The sequence below is a fragment of the Parambassis ranga genome, chromosome 4 (assembly GCF_900634625.1).
Source record: "Parambassis ranga chromosome 4, fParRan2.1, whole genome shotgun sequence".
Taxonomy (NCBI): Eukaryota; Metazoa; Chordata; class Actinopteri; family Ambassidae; genus Parambassis; species Parambassis ranga.
This window is the reverse complement of record NC_041025.1, coordinates 14,291,162-14,312,925: the sequence shown is the minus strand read 5'-3', so window position 1 is coordinate 14,312,925 and position 21,764 is coordinate 14,291,162. Positions and strand designations below refer to the sequence as shown.

The following is a 21,764-nucleotide window of genomic DNA, read 5'->3' as shown; positions in this document are numbered from 1 at the left end:
TGTAATTTTTTTAATGGTACTTCTGTCCTTGTGTACTCATTATTGGTATTAGCATTATTTTATTTGGTAAAATAACTTATCCTTTTATTTTTTTAAGAGGATGTATAGGCAATATACTGTGGTAGGAAAGACTACCTACTGTTGCAGAAGTGTCTCTCAGACACTGATGTTTCAATTTAGCCTACTTGCCGCCTTGTTGCTGCGACAAGCGACCCATTTATCTGAAGTTTGGAGGTAGTAATAAACCAATCAACCAGACAAAAACCACCCAGTGTGCTCGGCCCTCTTCCTTCTGCTCTTCTACTCTGCCTTTTTCTTTTTTAACTTCTCACAGTGTGTGACCTTGGCTGCGGCCAGATAACTAGGATTGCAAGGGTCTTTTTACAGGAGCAGGAATTATATGAAATGGATGGCAAAAGTTCAGGAACTAGCCACCCCTGACTAGACGCAAGCTCCTTCCACTTATCCCACTCTATCACTGCTGGCTTTTTTTTCCTCCTCCTTTATCTTTGCCTCCACCACTTAGCTTGTATCCTGTTTCTTCATCCTTCAATCACACCTGATTACTGCATTACAGGTTCAGAGATCAAAGGATTCAGCTGCCATAAACTCACTCATCTGAGTGAAGTTCTTCTAGAGATAACTTTTTCCCTCTTACAAGACAGGAAAATAGAGAGACAAAGCTGGTAATAGTCTGGCAGGCATAGAAATGCCAATATGGAGGTTTAAAGTGGGGCATAGAGAGGAAAAGGTGACAGGTAGATAGAGGGATATCTTCCAAGTGGAAAGAAAAGGGCTGGAGTCACTGAAGGACACCAAAGGGAATATTTCTGAGGAAATAACACAAAACTTCTTAAGCCCCCAATAAGACATCAGGGGCATGAGGGCCATCCATGTGGTCAACATCCAACTATTGATTTGTTGTTTGTGCCAAGCCTGCCTTCTGCTATATACCAATAACATCTAAGGATCCCAGCACAGCAAGGAGTATCACCTCATAAGCGCCATCACAGAACAAAAACAAGAGCTTTGCTGTGCATGCAGTTCTTGTTGAAGAAAAAGCAACCACAAAAAACATGAAAAAATAATAGTCTAGAAGAGCAGGTGGTTTAGCATTGTAAAAAAAACAAAAAACATGTGTGGACTTACTGATAATCATGAAGCCTCATGAAAAAATGAGCTGACTGTGAGCAGGTAGCCTTCGCCGATGGGCGTAGATGTTAACAGTATGCATTATTTACTGGTGGAGGCGGTGAAAGCTGCTTGGGAATTGACTTGTTTGTCAGGGACAAGCTGCAGATAACGCAGTTGGCAAATAACTTAGAGAGAAGCTAAGACTAAACATACAAAATAGTTCAAGGTTTTGTTAATCAACTTTTTTTGACTTTTTCAGTTATTTTCAAGCATCTTTGCATGTGTACTTCACGTCTATGCTTTTGCACACATTTACATACAAATGGTGCAACCACAGGGAGAAACTTCAGGTTTAGTTGTCGAGGCATGAACTGTACCGAGAAAGGGGAGTATTTTGTGACAAAGCATGATTTGTTGATCTGTTGAAATGACACAACACAGTAGTATAAAACATATTCACCATATATTTATATACCTACTGGAATTTAAAGCTATTTAAAAAGCACAGGACACATTCCACAGAGTTGTGTAGGATGTCTGTGCATAGCTGCCTCATGCGTGAGCACCTGATGGAGTCACAGCCTTCAGCAGCCGGTTAATTTTGGATCATTTTGTGTGGGAAAATATCACTTTAACTTGCAAAAACATAATTACGCTGTAAAGAATTTAACTCATATCTTGTGTGCTTCAAATGTTGGCTGCTTTAAATATATCAATATATATTCATGTCACAATTAAAAAGCCATTACTCTGAAACAATTAACCATGTAGCTATTACACATCCTGCTGTGGGTCACTTCTTTCAGTGTTCAATGTGCTTTACTGCATTTTTTCCTTCACTGCTCACCTCACTTATTTTTTTTTCCTGTCATTTCTGCTCTTTCTATAGGTGTTGGAGACCAGTGGAGGAGGTCAAAGGTCAATTCAGAGGCAGGCAGAAAGGAAGAGAAGGAGCAGACAGATCTGTTGCTGATACTGCCAAGCGTATTCTTCACTGTCTCATTACCGGGCGGCCACTGCCCGCCTGCTGGCTCTCTCTCTCCCCCACCACCACCACAACCACCCCCGGACACCCCCCCCCCCCCACCTCTCTCTTTTCTTTGTCTCTATTTCTCTCTTTCCACACATACACACAAGAGACTTAAACACACCACAAACCAAACACCCTTGTCACACACGGACTATCGACCATGCATTCTTGCACACACTAGAGAACCGTAGCTCCCTACCTCTTTCTATATCTCTCACAGACACACGCACATACACACGGTCTTGTTTCACTATGTGTTTTTATTAATTTTTTATCAAGCCTGCCCTGTGCCTTGGACTCACCTCCTTCTTCTCTAAAATAAACACAATGAAATAAGCATTCAGCCTGTCAACATCTACACAGGGCTTCATTTGCACTACAAAGAGAAAAAGACTGACCAGGAGTAAATCAATGCAAAAAAAAAAAAAAAGTAAATGCAACAACTGAATGAAAAACAAGCATCTGCAAAAACAGGTTTTATGGGAAAGAACAGTTCTGACTTCATTTAATGCTATATGTTTGTAGGAAAATGCAAAATGTAGTTCCAGGAGAATAAAAATCTACAGGGCCCTAAAATAAAGCCAAAGGGAATATTTCACCAACCTAAATGTGTGTTTATGCTGGCTGCTGGTATGATGCTTGTTAGATACACACAGGGAATACTGATGAAATGAATAGCAAGGAGGAGAAATGTTCTCTGTTTGGTCTCTCGTCATGTCCCTTTTCTCAGACTGTCTCTGCTTCTCTTGTTGTTGTCTGTGCCTAGACTATTAAAATCTAACATCACAGTACATGTGGATTATCAGGAGAAATTTACCACGTTTGATACTTAACAACACAGGCTGTACTCTCACTGTCACAGTAAGGAAGAGGGTGTGCAGCATAAGGTTAAAGTCATTATTTGAGGAAGAGCCAGTGTAATAGAGCGTCTTATTGCTTTGTCAGGAGTTAGTGTTGGTTAAGAGGTGGCTTCTGTCTCTACACACACTTCCGACCTCTAGTTTCTCTGGCCTTGATTGGTGTGTGCCGATCAGGGTACAGAATCCATCCACAATCCGCCTGCTCTTCCATGAGAGTGGACAATTTTACAGACACTTTAGTGAAACACAGTTCACCCTAATCCTCTCTCTGGGTAATAGCAGGTACCATAGTGCTGGTCTGTGGCAGCTGGATGGAGTTTTCTGTCCATTTACAGGCCGCTGTTGCGCTAAAATCTTGTGCAACCACTTAGCAACTAACTTGTGTTTTGTGAGTTAGAGTTTGTGTTTAGCATGCCAGACACTGGTATTTGTAAAGGGCAGGGCAGGGCACTGGCGTGAGGTTAGGAAAGGGTAAGAGGTGAAATAAAAAAAAGACCTTAAAATACATTTCAAAAAAGTCAGTGCTGTGGATGAAAACCAGACTTTGCAACTTGGCACACCAAATAGGAATGCAAGATGATTGGAGAGGTTTTTTGAGAGAATAAGAGAGCGGTGAAAGACAAGAGGGATAAGTTTGATTGGTTCCACCTGGCTGGGAGTGGCTAAAAAGTATGAAAAGGATGTGAGTGTGCATTTGTGTGCACCAAGGTGCAAGGCTGCAAATAAAGGTCATGGTTAGGTCTCGTATGTTGCACTTCATGCATTTGTAGAGAAGGTTGAAGCAAGGCGTCTGGACTTGTAGCGTTTCGCTTCATGCATTTCCATAAGCAGTAAACTGCCATCGGAGGTGAGGTACTGGTTTAAAAGAAGCAGAGCACTTGACTGGCTTCATCCCTGAGATTTAACTTAATAAACATGATTATGTCTGCCTGGAGAGCAGCTCAGCCTTCCTGGGATCTCTTAAAGGGGGGCTCTAAACACAGCGGTAGGCGCATCGCATTCACAACTTTCTCCCCCCCATGAAAAAAAATGAACATCAGACGAAATTTCATCAATCACTGTTTTTGCTCCTTGGGATGCCTCAGGGGAGATTCCATTTGCAACAGTAATCGCAGGGCTAAAAGACCGCTGCAGACGAAAAGACAAGCACACAAAGAAGGATAACTCCCCATGATCTCCTCACAACAACAGCATGAGCTGACAGAATCCCAGTGGCAACTTTGACTTCCTTTCTGACGCTCTAAAACACAAATCTCTAAAACCCGAAAAAAAAGAAATGTTCCACAACAACAACAACAAAACTCCTCACAGCACACCGTTGTGTCACATCTCAAGAGTGTGCTTCATATGCTTGTCGGTCCCTCTCCAAGGACTCCCAGAGGACTGTGTGCAAGTCTTAGTGGAGCCAGATGGCCCCCATCTTAGGTATTCAGCTGCAGCAGTGGAGCAACAGCCAAGGAGGTGTCACAGTCAAAACTAAACGCAGCCTGCCACCAACACACGCAAACACACCACAGATGAGAAAGTGGGGTTCTGTCATTGACACACTAGAGAACACAAAGGCACAAACACAGGTAGTGACTTTTTGTATGGATAAATGTTTGTGGATAAAATGTTGCATGTTTTAAAATATCTATGTGGGTATATTTTTGTAGATGTAAGAAGAGTATGTGCTGGGTGTGGTTATGTGCAAGTACATTCTCTGGTATGTGATTGTGTATCTTTGCAGTATGCATGCATATATCTTTACCAGTGCAGACAAGCTAAGATGTGTGTGTGCGTGTGAGGCGAACACATATGCTGCTGTTAATTTCCTTTCAGACTGCAAACGGATCCCACATGCTGTCAGGGTAGATGAGTTCTCAGTAAGACAGAAACAGCTATACGCCACTCTTCCCTCAGTGTGCATGCGTGTGTGTGTGTGTGTGTGTGTGTATACCATCCATACACTTTAATAACTATATGCACTGTTGCCTACTGTCAGTCTGAATGAATGTTTTGTGCTTTGTTAGTATAATCAACTGTGTCCAGTTCTAGAGTGTGTATCTACATAAGCATTAAACTGAGGCCTAAAGCCAGTCATGGTTGTGTGTTCAGCATGTTGTTGTGTTCATATCTGTTGGTGCAAAGTGTGGGTGCCTCTGTGCATGCAGCTATGTATTCTGGTAATGTGTGTGACGGCTTTCCAGCCAAGTCACCCATCGTGGCGACCCATTTTCAGCCTCTCTGCATCCCACAACACACCCCCTCTGTTTACAGCAAATGTGTCCCTTGTGCCTCGTCCCACATCCCATAATCCTTTGCCCCTGTTCCAAGAACCCATGTTCGGCCATTGTCCTCCTCACCTGTTCTACGTTGCCAAAAGTCTGCAGCACCTCCTGTGGTCTTCCTTCATCTTTGGCCAAACTTTTCTCCATTTTTTTTGTTTGTTCCACTTCCAGTTGTACTTAAATTCACCCTCACTTTCTTCACATTTACACTCCACACCAGTTTCAACTCTTTCTTCGATATTCTCCATTTTTCTCAATTTTTCTCCATAGATGCATTGGCCCCTGATCTCATTAAAGATGGAAAACAGAGAGAAAGCACTGCTCTCCTCCTCTGACGCTTAGTGCATGTTGCACATTCGCCTCCATCATCATGCGCCCGTCACTCCTTTAATGCTGGACCTTGCCTGGGCAGGAGAGCCGTTATCTTCCTCTGGGCTCTAGAGAAAACCTTGTCTAGCTCATTCCAATAACATTCTCCCTCTGCTTTCTGTGGGCTGCAGTGGGTTCGCCTCACACCTTTTTACACCACCACATGCACACCATTGATGGCACACACTGACACGTCTGGACCTGCAAGGTTCGAAACTGATACTCAGTTTCTTGAGTTTAGTGTGTCTGCGTGTCCATTCTTTCTTTGTAAAGGACTTGATTTTCACAGCAGTTCATAAATAGTGGTTTCTAATAACATACAGACCATAGCTCTCCAGGCTCTGTGATTCAGCTTATTCAATTTGACATAAAATAATGAATACAACATTTTAAGTGCCGAGCTTAAGCTTTTATAGGCTCTACATCATTATAGAAAGACCTGTGTGGGAGATCAGGTCTAGAGTTCAAGGGTTGAAACATAAAAGAACAAATATGTATTAAGTCAAACGTGTACATTTGGAATTTGAAAACGATGACTGTGCCTGAAGGCTTTGACCTATAGATATCGTCACACAGGCTTTTAGCGCAGTCCCCCTAGCTTGTAGTTGGTTTTTCTAATCTTTCAGTGCCGTCTAATCTTTCAGCCTTGTCTTTACTAAGTGGTAGAAACTCATGACATTACTATTACTATTGGGTTTTGTAATGTTATATACAGTATTACATAGGTCTTATAAGGTGTTTCAGATTCAAGAGTCCAGGAAATGGCAGATGCTATCTTGTAAATGGGGTGCTGCAGCTGAGATTGAGTGTCCATCAGCAAATGTCATGATAGACCCAAACTGTAACCTGTGGTGGATCCACATCACACTTTCTCTTCATCGTACACACAAGTACAATGAAGCGAACTATTGTGCATATACATATTCTGGATGTTTTACTTGAGAATTACCTAAGCCATTGAACATTTAGCAACACAGTTGCACATTAAACTCCTGTAACACCAAGCAATTAATTGAACAGTCTCTGCAGCTCTACACCTGCGGCCCTCACACCCCCATAGCACCCAATCAACTGCTTCAGGGGGTTGTTTCTAACAATAACCAACCCAGGATACTGGGCCAGACTTTCAATCTCTGGTCCAACAACAACCCCCACCAACACCAAACACACACACACACACTCCCCACCACACTGCCTGTGGATCTGACAGCCAGGAAGGCCTTGCTTGTATGCTGCCAGCCAGGCAGCCAGCAATAGCTCAGCTTCATCCAGCCCTGGAAACATGGCAGATGGCAGCAGGAGAGAACACAGGAGAAGAGAAAAGACACTGTGCATGTGTGTGTGCGCGTGTTAATGTACTGTACGTGAGGCAGACAGAGACAGAGAAGAAAGTGGAGTGTGTGTCTGACCACATGCTTGTTTGCCTATGATGCTGTCCTCCATGACCTCTAAACCAGAACTGAACAAATGGTGTAATATCTGTTGAAACTAAAACAGCACCTTTAGGTAATAAGACATTTTTGTTTATTCATAGACATGAATTTTTAGAGGGTCTGCTCTGACGTAAATGACATTTGATTGTTGGCATCAAATTGATTGATCTGTAATAAACAACCTTTACAAAGCAGACTAAGTATTAGTCGACTATATAAAAATGACCTGCACAGTCACATTAAGCAATAAGCATCAAGATTTTTTAAGTCTTTTCTGCTGATGATTCATTCAAACCACTGTTTTTTTTATTTTGGTGGGAAGAAGCAAACACATATTCGTAATAGTCTGACTAACCAGTCAAATGTCAAAACGGCTTTAAAAAGAAAAGAAAAGAAAAAGTCGGGCACTACCTACAGAGTATTTCAAGTAAAAATGGCTTCAAAGTACAACCAGCCCTCACTGGCAAGCACAGAGAAGGCAAGATGTCATCATGAAAAAAAAGTAACCTGTGGAGCTCATAGATGTCCACTTTAATGATTTATTTTGTAGCTACTCCCTCTGCAGACTCTTTCATAATGTAAGACTCACCTCGGATGATGGACAGCTTGGCATTGACGGTAATCTCGCCCTCGCTGTTCTCCGCCACGCATTCGTAGATGTTCTCATCACGTGGTGCTCGGAGCGGCTGGATTCTGAGTACAGCGCCGGCGCCTTCGTCGAACTCAATGGTCTGTGGGGTGAAACACAAGGAAGAGAAGTTAGGCCAGACACACGGGGTGATTTTGAGTGACTTGTGATTTTTGAAGCAGCCTTCTGTAGCTAAGAATAGAGAGCTCAACATTTCAGTGGATATATATATATATATATATAGGTGTGCCTCTGTTCTTCGGTTTGGATTAGTGGCATACGCACTGCATTTGTGGGTGTATGTGTGTGTGTTTCCAATCTCATGTTTTTATCTGTAATTATGCCCTTTGTTCTTGGTAAAGCCTTTTGTTTTGAACTTTGCAGAAAGACTTCTTAAAAACAGAATGCAACATGATGCAAATACTGAGTAGAAGAAAGCTGCAGTTATAATAAAACCCACAAATATTATTACATTCCAACAGCTACACCCTTTATGTTTAAATTAGTGGGTGTGACCGACAGAAAAATAGGCATTTTGCCTACTTCTTGTTGTTTCTTTTTTTCATATAACCCTTTTATGCAGCTGTAGTATTTATTTTCATTTAACATGTTTGTTTGGAGAGTCTTTGTCTGCTTTTTTACGGTGTAATTGCTCTTTTTGCTCTGCCACAGGATTGTCAAACAGGGACGCTGTCTACATCCTGCCTTTTGTGATGGATTGTGGTCTATCTAACTGGTAGACCACAGTATGTGCGTCTGCAGCAGTGTTTGTCAGACACAGTGGTCAGCAGCCCACACAAGGGACAGCCCTCTCTCCCTTTCTCTTCACCCTCAACACCACTGACTTGAGCTACCAGACAGAGTCATGCCACCTTCAGAAGTTTTCTGATGACTCTGCTATAGTTAGATGTATCAGCAAGGGTGATGAGTCTGAGTACAGGACTGTGATGGACAGCTTTGTCACGTGGTGTAAGCGCAAATCTTTTGCTGCTTAATGTGGCAAAGACAAAGGAGCTGGTTGTAGAACTTAGGAGGACCAAGACACATGTGGCTCCTGTTTCTATCCGTGGACATTGTGAAAGATTATAAATACTTGGGAGTGTTTTTGGACACTTGACTGGACTAAGAACACTGAAGCCCTCTACAAGAAGGGCCAGAGCCCTGTCTTAGGAGGCTCTGGTCCTTTAACATCTGTCAAACCATGCTGAAGATGTTTTATGTGTCTGTGGTTGTCAGTGCTATTTAGTTTGCTGTTGTGTGCTGGGGCAGCAGACTGAAAGCAGTGGACACAAACAGACTCAATAAACTGAGAAGGGCCAGTGATGTTGTGGGGGTGGAGCAGTGTCAGACAGAAGGATGCTGTCTAAGCTGCAGGGGAACCTGGAGAACAGCTTCCATCCTCTCCACAACATGCTGCTGAGGTGCAGGAGGACTTTCAGTGCTACACTGATTCCTCCAAAATACACCAGCGAGCACCACAGGAGGTCATTCCTTCCTGTGGCCATCAAACTGTACAACTCCTCCCTCTGATCTAACACACTGTCGTATTAATTATAATGACATATTAGATGTTATTATAAACTTGCTTGCAGTATTCCAGTTATATTATATATGACTACATGCATGCATGGAGCACCTGGAATGTAAGCAATTCCCCCTGGGATTAATAAAACATTATGTATTGAGTCTTATTTCCTTTTCTTTGACTTTGGATGGATGGAATGTTGCCTGTCAGCCCATCAGAATCTTTACGCTTTCAGTATCTGCCCCTCCTGGGAGAAGCTTACACCATCTCAAGGAAGAGCTCACTGCTGAGCTCTCTGAGCAAAGCATGACTTTGAGACACAAGTACAAGTTTTCAGCAGCCCCGCTGCTCCACTGCTGCACATCTCAGGGTTGAGCTGCTAATTAGGCTAAAAACACTGCAGAGCACGCCATCGTGATCGATATCAAAGCAGCTGTCTAGAGGGTAGAGCAGGGAAAAAAAAGCATAACTACTTCAAACCCCCTTTTAACAAATTTTTTTTATTTCATGCTAAACGGAGGAAGCGAAGAGTCCGTTCTGGCGGGTTCCTTCACGCCCTTGGCTTTGTTTTCCACTTAACATGCAGAAGAAGGGAACGTACAAACACAACTCCTCTTTTTATTTTGTCCTCCGTGGAGATGTTGATCTTCCCCTGTTGATGTTGTCATTTAAAAAAAAAATAAAAAATATTTTTAGCCCCCTCCCCCACTGTTGTCTTTCTGCTATAGTGTGTGTGTTTGTGTGTAAGCGTGTGTGCGTGTCTCTGTCACTGCCGTCATCGTTAACGAAACCAACTTTTTAATTAAGAGACACTGAGCATCAATCAAGACTTTTAGAGATGCCATCTGGGATGCCTGCCGAGAAGTGAACAACAAACATCATGAATAACGCACAGGCGCATTCACACAGACAGCGCAGTGTGCAGAAGAAGAAGAAAAAAAAAACACACACAGCAGTGAAAGAATGTGACAACAGCAGAGTCAGTCAAGTGCAAAAAGGACAGAGTTTGGAGGAGTGGAAACACTCTGCATTCATTACTGTGCTGCTGAAACTAATGGTGAACTCGCTCATAGGTTAAAGATGTGAGGTAATGGTGTTTGTAGTCAATCAGTAGCTAATAAAAACAGCATTGATAAGGCTATTGTGATGTTCTTAATAGAGGTCTTGAAAGGCCATAAGTGGAAAAATAAGGGTTAAAATTCATCATCCGTCATGAAAACGTCTAAATATTAGTGAAAAATACTCACTGACGTGTGTTAGGAGCCACTTCACACAAAAACTTTTGAAAATCCAGCCTTTTCAGTCATCTACACAGCGGCGTAATTAAACTTGCTCCCTGCACCTGCAGAGCGCAGCAATGAGCAGCAGGTTTCACTGACTCACCTCTATACGCTGGGAGTTCACTTTCTTCCCCTTCTTGTTCCAACTAACCCTCGGTTTGGGGTCGCCCGTTGCCTGGCAGACAAAAGAGACCACGCCCCCTGAGACGCCAATCTGGTCGACAGGAACTTTAGTGAACCGTGGTGGTGCTGAGGAGGACAGAAGAAGGGAAAAAAAAACATTAGCAAAAGGTGAAAAAAAAAGTGGCACCACTGGAGCTTACTCAATCCTTTAAATTACATTTCATACATCTACACATCATGTGCCTGGCGTCATACATCTCCCTCTGTATTGCTGCACATAGGTCATTGTGCTACAGATTTATAATGTTAATGTTTTGCCAAGGTGTCGATGATTAGTAGCTTAAAAGATATCACTCCATGGGGATATAGATGACATTCTAGATACTGCAACATACAGTGGCAAACAACACAGAGAAGGTCATTATCAAGATGAGTGAACAAGTGTTTTGATGTCCTTAAAAGTGTGATATAGCAGACAAAGCTGTGAACAGTAGGGCTATTTCCACGTGGACAACATTTTGCAATGTTAACAGGGACTCATCGGTTAAACTGTCAGTCAAAGGTTGACGATTTTAGTGCTGGAATTGTACACTAAAGCCTGGGTTTGAGTAGGTTTTAAACAACACGCCCGACAGAAAAAGAGAGAAAACAGAGTCTCCTGGGGAACTCGTTAAATCTGAATCATACAGATATGTGAGGATGATCAAACGGCCAGCGCATAACGTCAAATTAATAATTAAGGGACCACGGGCCGTCACCAGTCTCCAGGCACTGCTAAACACACATGAAGGAGAGTTCCTGCATTCATTATCAGGCAAAGAGAGATAGGGAGCTGAGAGAACGGAGGCGAGGAGAAGTAGCGCAAGACAAGGAGAAAGGATAAAGAAAGGAGGGTGAGTGTACCGCCTCAGGACAGCACAAGCACGGCATGCAAAGTTCATCCTAACTGCCCCCACAAATAACAGCTTCTGATGCAAATATTACAAAGAATACAGAAAACTAACTTTTTTTAGTCACTGTACTAATCTCTACAACAATTTTCACAATTTCTCCATCCAGCTAATGTTTTTTTTCCTCCAGTCTCCAAAGGATGAGCAGTTACATAACAGACACTAAAATATCTCATCCATACAACAGGATGCCAATGCAAGACACACTTAACCTTGATTTTACAAGCTTAGTGAATGTATGTCACCCACTCTTAAAGGGTGACATAGTTGCTTTCGTTTCAACTGCTGTCTGTTAATTTAGTGTGCTGCTCCATACACATGTTGAAGTGATTTCTTTTTCTTTTTCTGGTGTATGTGAGTAACATTGCGATCATCCCGGCAAGCAGTGAGAGCTGGATATTGACAGAAACCACACTGAGCTAAATAAATCAGCCAGAGGAGAAATGAAACTTCCACTTTTATGACAGGTGTTAAAAGGGCTGAGGTGCTGCCTTGACAATCTTTTTTTAATGCTGGAAATATTGATTCTTAGTCTTCTGATGGTGAAATGAAAGTGCAAATGATTGTTGCTTCTCCTTCAAAATGTTTGTTTTGGTCAGCTTTAATGCTTCCTGCTAGAAATATCCCCCAGACAAAGGCAAATTTTCCAACATAATGGAAGCATATCTGAGAACATACAAGCTTAATATGCACCAAATGCTCTTACTTACTTTGACAAATACAGAATGCTCGTCTCATGTTTTTGTCTGAATATTTCAATTACGACCAAGCAATCCTTCTGTTCGTGGGCATGGTGGCTGCCACCTGCTAGTGTGGTGTCATTTTCTCTCATACAAGCATTAAACATATAGTAGTTTTATGCATGCAACCTTTTAGCCCTAAAAATGCAACACGGAGCCACACTACAGTCGACCTTTAGATCCATGTCAATCAGTCAATGTAACGTTATTTAAAAAGCACTTTTTGTGTACTACAATTCATAGTGCTTCAAAGTTGCTTAATAATCCAATAATGAAATAGATCAAGTAAGAAAAATTATTTAGAGGTAAAATTTTAATTTAAAAAAAATGAATCACAATCATATCATATCATAAGTAAAAAAAACAAGTCAAGTCAGTGATTCAAAATCTGGATCAAAATATGAGTGAACAAATTAACAGTAATGTAGTTTACTATAGACAGCGTAGCTTTCCTTCAATCAGTAGGCCAGCTTTATTTGTCTGCTGCATACAATGATCCCTTTTGACATTTTACACTTTCAATTTCCATTCTGCGACTGCACAACACAGCTCCTCTGCATTTGACCTCCCCTTACAATGTGCCCTCTGTTGAGACAGAAGAGGGATTTACACAGATCAGGCCTGTGGCGGTGGTTTTGCTGAAGGCCAGCATTCTTTGATTAGTTTTCCCCTGGACCATTTGACATTTCCACCCAGTCGTCCGTGCTTTTCGCTTTCTCTGTTGCTTCACAGGATGAGAGCGATGAACAATAAGTGTTCCCGCCTGCATGTCAGTATGAATTTAACTCCTTGACAGATTCAGGATGCTCTCATAATGTACTGTATATAGTTTTCAATATTACCTCAGGAAGGTTTAAATAAAGAGAGGCAGCTAGGGAGCGGTGAGGGAAAGGGAATGACATGAGGATGGAGCGCGAGAGGAGGTGGAGAGGTCAATGATGTAGAGAAGGTGACACAAGGTGTACAAGAGAAGGACAGAGAGTGATGAAAACCAGTTTTCATAACTTTTTTTTTCTTTTGTGGTTTCAAACACTCTTTCAAAACACAAATGAAAACACGGGATTCACTTCTACTGTTGTGCTTCCAATCAATAGATCTCGTTGGAAGAGTCACTGTTATGCCAATTCCCATTTCTTTTCTTCACATCTGCCTTATAACAACAGTCTCACCCTCAGCTGCAGGCCCACATTCACGCTACCTGAATTCCTATTGACAATGCTGACTGCTGCGTGTCATGCATTGTTCTCTTTGAACTAGTTTTAATCTGTTGATGTATTATTTCTGAACAACAGTTGGAGTAAACGTGTCTCACGCAACATTTGTATCAGGAACAGCAAGCAAGTTCTGATAGAGTTTCTTATGGACAAGTCAGATCCTTAAAAGAAAATGTTGGTTCAATTCAAAGGATTCAGCTTCTTAACAAAAGCAGCAAGGACAATACTGGAAAATGGGAAGAACTCATTCAGATGTGATGGCTTTTATAGTGTAACCTCTGTGTCTATAGAGAACCAAAAGTTCTCTGTATAGACATACCATACAATAAAAAGTCAGTGAAAGCGTACTAATATTTTTCTATATGTGCCCCATGTCTGTGTTTATACTTTTATGAACACGCCACCCTCTGCCACTGGCCATAGACCCATGAAGGCCTATTATAGTACAATTACTACAGGTATGTAGTGTGTGATTGTCTGAACTGTTAAGAGGGTAATTAACCTTTTTTTTTCCTCAGCCATGTGCCTCTGGGCTCCTCCTGCAAGTTACCACCGACTTTAAGACTTTCTTTTTTTTTTTGTCTTTAGAATTTGAACCTTGCCACAACACTAGTAATTGCAGGGTAGAAAAGGTTGAAGGGTGTCTAGATTTAAAGTGCTTAAAATTTCCCTATAAGGAGTACTGGGACATACTGCCAGTGTAACATTCACAATGTGGCCTGCATTGACTGGGTTCTGTCCCATAGATACAGAGAGCCATCACTATTTTTGGATGAACGATACAAGATTATTGCAGATATCTGATGTGCCAATGTTGCTTTGACTCCTTTTGGCCTATGGCCAAATCAACACACGCACAGATTCTTTAAATACACAGAACATTAAGTCTCTCCTACAGCATAATTAACTTTTTAAACTGAGTGATTAAAGTGATTAAAGTGTGGAAGGAATGCCTCTGCAGAGATATCATTGCAAGCAGTGACTATGCTAGCGGGTTCTGACACTTTGAAACTTGTCCCTTTCATATGCTCTCTAGCCATACTAACGTCATTTTTTGGGGGACATAAATCCACCAGGTATGACATATGGTAACTTTTATTTTTAACAGAACAAATGAACGTATTGCCCAATGTCATTCAATCCAGATCAGGAATGGTGGTGGTACATGCAACGCTGCAGACTACACCTTAGGATTTCAACGTTCAAGTCCCCCTGACACAACGGGTTTTTTTTTTTTGTTCCTTTGTTTTTTTCAACCTGGCTGAAATTGGCATTAAAAAAACTACTGGCAAAGGTTAGCCATTAAAAAATATGGTATCAGGTTAAGTAAAGAACATCTTAAAACACAAGTCACCATGAGCACATAAGAGATTCAGCCAGAGAAATCCGCACATGTTCTGTTTTCATGGACTGTAATATCAACCTCATGTTGGGCCTTGCTGGTGAAGACAGGCTGGCACTAGTCTACAATTTATCTACATATATCACCATCTTATTGGCTGACTTTTGTTATTTTAGCACATTTTCATTTGCAAAGTTGCCAGATCAATTTTACATGGAGACTACCTGTGGGTAAAAGCATCATTCAATTCATTTTTTATGAAAAGATTTGGAAGGTCTTCTATTTTTTTCTATCAGAATGATAGTTTAATTCCCCACTTGTGCCACCTTTTCTAAAAATGTATACACTTCTACTGCTGTAAGGTAGGTTAGGTATAAAAGTCTGGTATGCAGTATGTTACCAGAGATGACATTGAAAGGACACAGCACCCGCAGCGGCCATTTGTCCCCTCCACCAAAGTCTCCCTCTATTCCCTAAGCTTCCCTCAGACAGACTGAGGTACGGCACTGCCCAGATAAGCGCACAAGACCAGTCTTTATCTGCCTAGCAGGGGGGGACATGGCCTGAGCTAAAATAGCCAGCAATGGGGGCCCAGCTATCTTCACAAGGCCCCGAGAATAGAACAGATCGGCGCAAACAAGACTGGATAGAAGGAGGAGGAAAAACTCACACTGAGCACACAGACGCTTGTTTAGCTAATACAGCAACCACCTGCTACTGGCCAGTACCTCTGTTAAACCCGATAACGCAGAATACACCAGCACTGTGATTATAATGTGGGGGAGAGTGGGAGGTGGGAGTGTGAATATGAGACGGGTTCCATTTACGGTACTTTGCTGTTGTCGTTTGGTCAGGGAGGAGGATAAGAGGAGGGAGGGGACTGGCTTTATGACTAATACCATAATTGATGGAAAAAAGCTTCTCGGGTCATAAATAGATGCTATTATCTGCTGAATTAGCAAAGTGGGGAAGACAAAATGATGCACAGCCATTCAGTGATTTGTAGAGAGAAAGGCAGAGAATTGCTAAAGGGCACTTGTTATCCATCTTGCTACAAATAGGTATAGTTCACAGCACATGGCACATGTACCAGTGACGTCTGAAAAGAACATTTGGTGCTATTAGAGGCACAACTAGCAAACTAATCCCACTTTCTTGCAATCCGCCTGGGGGGAAAATGGTATATTCAGGGTAAGAATTTAGAGTGTAAAGTTTTTTGTTTGCTTTAACAGTTGCAATTGCAGTAATGAGGCAAAAGTGTATAATTTATTCAACATATTTTTATCCCACCAGTGCCATTTTATCTGAACAGATACTCTCTACTGCCTGTGTGCAACGGCAGGTATAAAATCTTTTTGGTTTGTTTACGAAGAGGATGGCAGCAATATGAAGCACCGTGTGTTACCAATTTAAAAGAAGTGGATTTAGTGAAGCTAAATAGAGATTAAACTTAATTTTGATATTAACAAATCAGCAGACACATGACACACACACACGGGCACTATCAGGACTGACTTGCCTAGGATAAACAACCAATGAACTGAGTGGTGCGATTAGGCAACTTGTTTTTTTCACACTTTTAATTTCAGAATTCACTTCACAGTTTTGCACCATTTGTAATGACACTGTGGAGATTTATTAGCTTGACTAGTGTCCAACTAACAGTTGTCCAAAAAGATCCACCATGCCTGCTAAAGACCTGGATATGACTAAAAACTCCATCAGCAGACACACTGGCCTATAGACAAGTCAGACAGACGAACAGACAGACACATTGATTTAGCTAAATGTGCATTCAAGTAAACGCATGAACAGATACACATATGCAATCACACGCACACAGACACACACACACACCCTGCAGGCCAAAACAACCAAGCCCCATCAATCAGGACCAATTCTCACAGGCTGCCTGGGCAAGCACCATCGCTATGGAAACCAAGCCTTTACTCTAAACCCGTCTTGCTTTGTCTTGTCTGGAGGTTTTCACACACAATCACTGCCAGCAGCAGAGGGAGAGAGAGACTTGTAAAGACCAGCAGACCAAGGCAAAAACTTGAACCAGGCCAAACAGACAACAAGGGGGGAAAAAAAGTCTGTTTGATGATTTCTGAAGAGAAAAATGTTTTGTAAGAACATACACCACCTTCAAAAACGAAGGTGAAGACTTACAGGTAACCGTTTAAACACTCTCAAAGTTCAGACCATAGAAAAATAAGTCCAGTAATATACAATGAAACCAAAGATCAAACTGCAAAACTGAGAGGCTGCAAAATAAGGAACTGCGTTATACAGTGGGATCACTGTATTACAATTTTACCAGTGTAGTTTAAGGATATAAGCTCTGTCAGTAAAAAAAACTGTCAGGTGCAGACGTTGTCCACAGGGCACATTTGGGTCAACTTTCATTCCAGTGTACCCTTACCTTGACTGTGCAAGCTTTAGGGTTAATGAAGCCGTTGCCTTTGCAATTAGGACATAAGGAAGAGAGGCTAATTGGGATTTGCTCATAGGGCAGCCTGGGTGCTACGTGTGTTTTTGTAGTCTTAATTGTGCACCCTGGTTTCAATGATGAAAAAGTGTCTAAGCTATAACTACAAATAGAGTTCCAAATTCGTATTTCCAATAAAACATATGACATGTTGAGAATAAGCTAAGGAAAGTTGGAAATATATGGCTTACTTAAATCTTATTATCATATATAATACTAAAAATTTCAAGGCCAGCAGTACGCAAAATGGAATGCTTACTTGCAAACCCTTTGCAATTGCATCACAGCTCCATGTTGAATACACTCCAAACAAACTTGCAGGGCACAGGCTTTGCCGTCCATGTGGGACTTGTGGCAGGATGTGGGAAGTTGGGAAGTTCTAGAGTGTTGGTACCCAGAGGTGAAAAAAACTTTGCCCGACCACACTGCTGTCACAGCAAAGCTGCACTTCTAAAACAGAGTGGCACACTCGTAATATGCACAAATTGGTCCCACTGAAACCATTGTTGAAGGCTAAGGAAAGAAAAAAAAGCAAAAGACACTAAGTATCCTTCAGCCTATTGGAAATAAATAGGCTCGATTCCTCAGAGAGAGGACGGAAATTAAGCTTAAGTGTGTGTGTCTGATTTCAAAACGGCCGCGGAGCACACAAGACGAGGTGAATCGAGAACAATTTTGTGTCATTTAGAGACTCACTTGAGGCAATTGACACTTGTTGGCTCAATGAAGAGGACACCTCAAATTGCCAAAGGTGTTATAGGTTCGATGAAAACAAAAGGACAAGAGAAAATGGAGAGAAAACAAGATGCAATCTCTACGCTGAAAAACCACACGTCAACTGTATATTGCTCACTATAGTTAAATCTAAGTTAGATAGCAGGAAAAGCCTCCCCCTGTGCAGTCTGAGAGGTTTAAAAAAATTACCAAACCATCAAGGCATCAAGGAAAATCTCTCTCTCTTTTTTTTGGCAGGATTGGAAAACCTTTGAAGATCTAAAGTTGCTCATCAAAGCACTGAAGACATTATGATTTTAAAAACCACCTTGCTGATGTGTTGAAGTCCTTACTGCTGGAAGAAAAGCACCTTTCACATACTTCAATCTCATGTATTGTTCTGTCAAATTCAGTTCATAGAACATCGCTCAAACCGCTGGAGCATGTCAGAGGAAAGAGGCTAAAAAAAGAGAAAGAGATAATAACAAAAATAGAAAAAATATATAAGCGTCATTATAAAGGCTGAAAGCTTTTTGATCCACTGTGCTGACCGAAACAGGTACAAACTTTGACTGGACAAAACCAATTAGGCCCCGTTCACACTGGGGGAAAAAATGTGGCTTAAGCAGGATTTGGCCGCATCCAGATCAATCCAGATGTGTTTTTTTCCGAGTGTGAACACCTCCAATCCAGCTGAATCCAGTTTGATTGCTGGCTAGCGAATCCGGCTTGCCACATTATTAGCCATATTACGAGGTGCCACCTAGTGGTTTGGAGAACAGCAAACACGCTGGATGAAGCCGGATTGAGTGCGGACACAACTGTGTGCTAGCCAGATTTGAAAATAGGTCTGAACACATCCAGCTTAAAGGCTGTCTGGGCTCAATCCTACTCTAGCTGGAATGACTTTCTCCAGTGTGAACGGGGCCTTAGTGTCACGCTGTATGTTATGACAGTGGAACAAGGCTATGCTGAGTAAAAAGGAGATTAGTAATATTACACATTCTCTGAGCTGCCTTCGAGGATGCTGATAATATGTTACATGTACAAATATTTCTGACTTTAAGGGAGCAGCTAAAATCCACTTATTACAAAGGACAGATGACTCCTTTCATACAAAATTCAACCGAACCTCAGTCAGCACCAACAGGCTACTGGAGGCAGGGATTCATGCCTGTAACTCAATTAAAAATTAACTTGTTTTCCTCTTGTTCCAGAGAAAAACAGTGTGTATAGAGTAAAACACGGGAGCCCGGCATGTAGCAGCAGGGTGCATATGAAATTGAATTTGACAGAATTAACACAACAGCGTCGAGCTCAAATATAATTTGACTAGAAAAGATAAGGAGTGAGTGAAGCAGAAGGAAAGACAAAGAGCAACACACAGAGAGAGAGAAACAAGGAGCGAGAAAACACTGGGGTGAAGATGTAGGGAACAAGAAAAAGAAACACAGCTCCACTAAAGGGCTTCTTTTTTTCTCTCCAATTGGCAGTTTCAAAGGAATATAAATAATTGAACACCCTCACCCCATCACTGTGAGTTCTGGCCAATTACTATTAGGAGTGCTTTGCCAAGAGTGGTATTGTTGAGAACTAAACTAAAAGGGCCAAAAAATAAAAGATGGAGAAGAGGTGAGAAGGAGGTAAAATGACATAAAAATGATGAAATGACAAACCCAGCCTACCTACCTGTCAACAAATCAGCATACAATCAAATATCGCAAGATAATGCCTATTATTACAATTTCCATGTATGTATTTACCTGCTGTGTTAAAATGATCCATTCCCTTTAATCATGGGTAAGAGCACCCTGGTTTTTAGCTTTACATAGAGTTCTATAAATAGTTGAATAGCTCATCAATCATTAATTATGATTGTATCGTCAACCTGGTGTACTGGTTGTGTTGTCAGTGTGAGTGTAATTGGCTTGATTAAATATTTATTTTGATATTTATCCTTATCTGTGCTCAACTTTCTCCTGAAAGAGGGGCTTTAAAAAAAAAGGCTCAGACAATACAAAGTTCTATAAATTGATTAATATTTTAGAGACACCTATGACACAGCACAGGTGACACACATCAGTATGATTCAGCCACCGTACACACATGCCCACATGTATGCACAAATGTATGCAAACAAATACAGACGTGCACGCAAGCAGAGTATTATTATGGTTGCAGCGGCAGGATTTATTGAGCCATATTTCTTTCTCTTTTGATTAAAAATGTCTCCTTCCCACTGTGATTTATGAGCATAAATAAAAGGAATGGAGGGCAGAGAGAGAGAGAGAGAGAGAGAGAAGAACAAGAGGGAGGGACGGGAGAGAAAAGGATGACATCATGCTTTCAGCTGGGCTTTTCTGCTAAACGGTGGCATCCTTTCAGTCCACCAAAGTGGGAGCGGAAATAATTGGACACACTACTGTGTGTGTGTGTGTGTGTGGTTGAGCATAAGACAGTAGTGTGTATGTGTGTGCATATATTTTCCAAATATAATGGTGAAGCAACACTGCGTGCCCTCCAAAAAAAGGAGGAAGAGCGGGGCAGTGTACTTGAAAGTTCTGTGTGTGTTGCCAACAGGGGGGGAGGAACATGAAAAAAAACAAGTGTGAACATGAGAAAGAGACAATAAGACAGAGTGAGAGAGCCTGACGAAAACAGCAATCATATCTACAGGCTGGAGTAGACAAAGACTGGCAGATACTGACAGATGGGGAAAGAGGCCTACTGTTGTGTGTGACAGAGAGAGGGGAAGCTAATCTCCATCAAATATGAAGCAGACTGCACTGAATGTTATTTAAACCAGGCTGAGCAAACAGAGGCGATGAAGGAAGGGAAACGGAGCTCTGGCATACTGCGGGCGAGTAAGAGAACATGCTAATATGCAACATGTTAAAGAGACTTTCACTCTGCTGGAGTTTGTGGCCTTGTCGCTGAGGCAGAGGAGGCATAAAGGAAAAAAGAACAAAGACATCTGTCTGACATCTGAAATTTCAAATATTTTTTTTTTTTTGGCACCAGAGCCGAAAGACACTCCAATTATGCGACCAGACACTCCAACCTCCATGCAATCAAAAGGTAGACAGCTCTGCAGCAACATGAGAAAAATCAAGTGCTCCTCATATTATCATGAACCTCTGAGAAAAATCACAATGTCAACACTGAGATGGAGGCAGTGACAGACAGCATGGAAAAAAATCCTGCAAATTACATAAGATTGACAGAAATTTCGGACTCTAAGTTCCAGTTGTAGAACCTGCACCTGTGAAACAACAGTAAAGGCCACATCGGAATCAGCTTTGAAGAATCCTATCACTCACTTTATTGTACATCCACTCAAAATGAGACATTGCCATCACCCTGCATTTCCCCGTATACATGCAGTATAATAATACAAACAGGCACAATCTTGTCATCGACGCAGTCCAAAGCTAACACGCACCAGGATGTATGCACGTTTCAAACATATAAGATAAGTCTGTTTTTTTTGTTTTTGTTTTTTTGTTTTTTTACATACGCACCAACACACTTTACCCACACACTCACACAGGATTTACAAACAATGAAAACCCAAGGGGGAGCTTCCCCACCTCGCCATCACTCTTGTTTTATTTCTCTGCAGAGCCTCCTCTTTGTTTTGTCTCCTTAATGCTGCTCTAAG

At 41.6% G+C, this 21,764-nt stretch overlaps 1 protein-coding gene across 9 annotated transcripts in view; it reads right to left on the bottom strand.

Moving 5' to 3' along the window:
- ptprsa (protein tyrosine phosphatase receptor type Sa) overlaps positions 1 to 21,764 on the bottom strand; it is a 147,011-nt gene that overhangs the window by 89,108 nt on the left and 36,139 nt on the right. For all 9 annotated transcript variants that reach the window (XM_028404782.1, XM_028404781.1, XM_028404784.1 and 6 more), the window contains 2 exons: positions 10,633 to 10,778; positions 7,686 to 7,827 (listed from right to left, as the gene is read on the bottom strand). In XM_028404782.1, coding sequence (XP_028260583.1) covers positions 7,686 to 7,827; positions 10,633 to 10,778 — 288 coding nt within the window. The remainder of the gene's footprint in view (positions 1 to 7,685; positions 7,828 to 10,632; positions 10,779 to 21,764) is intronic.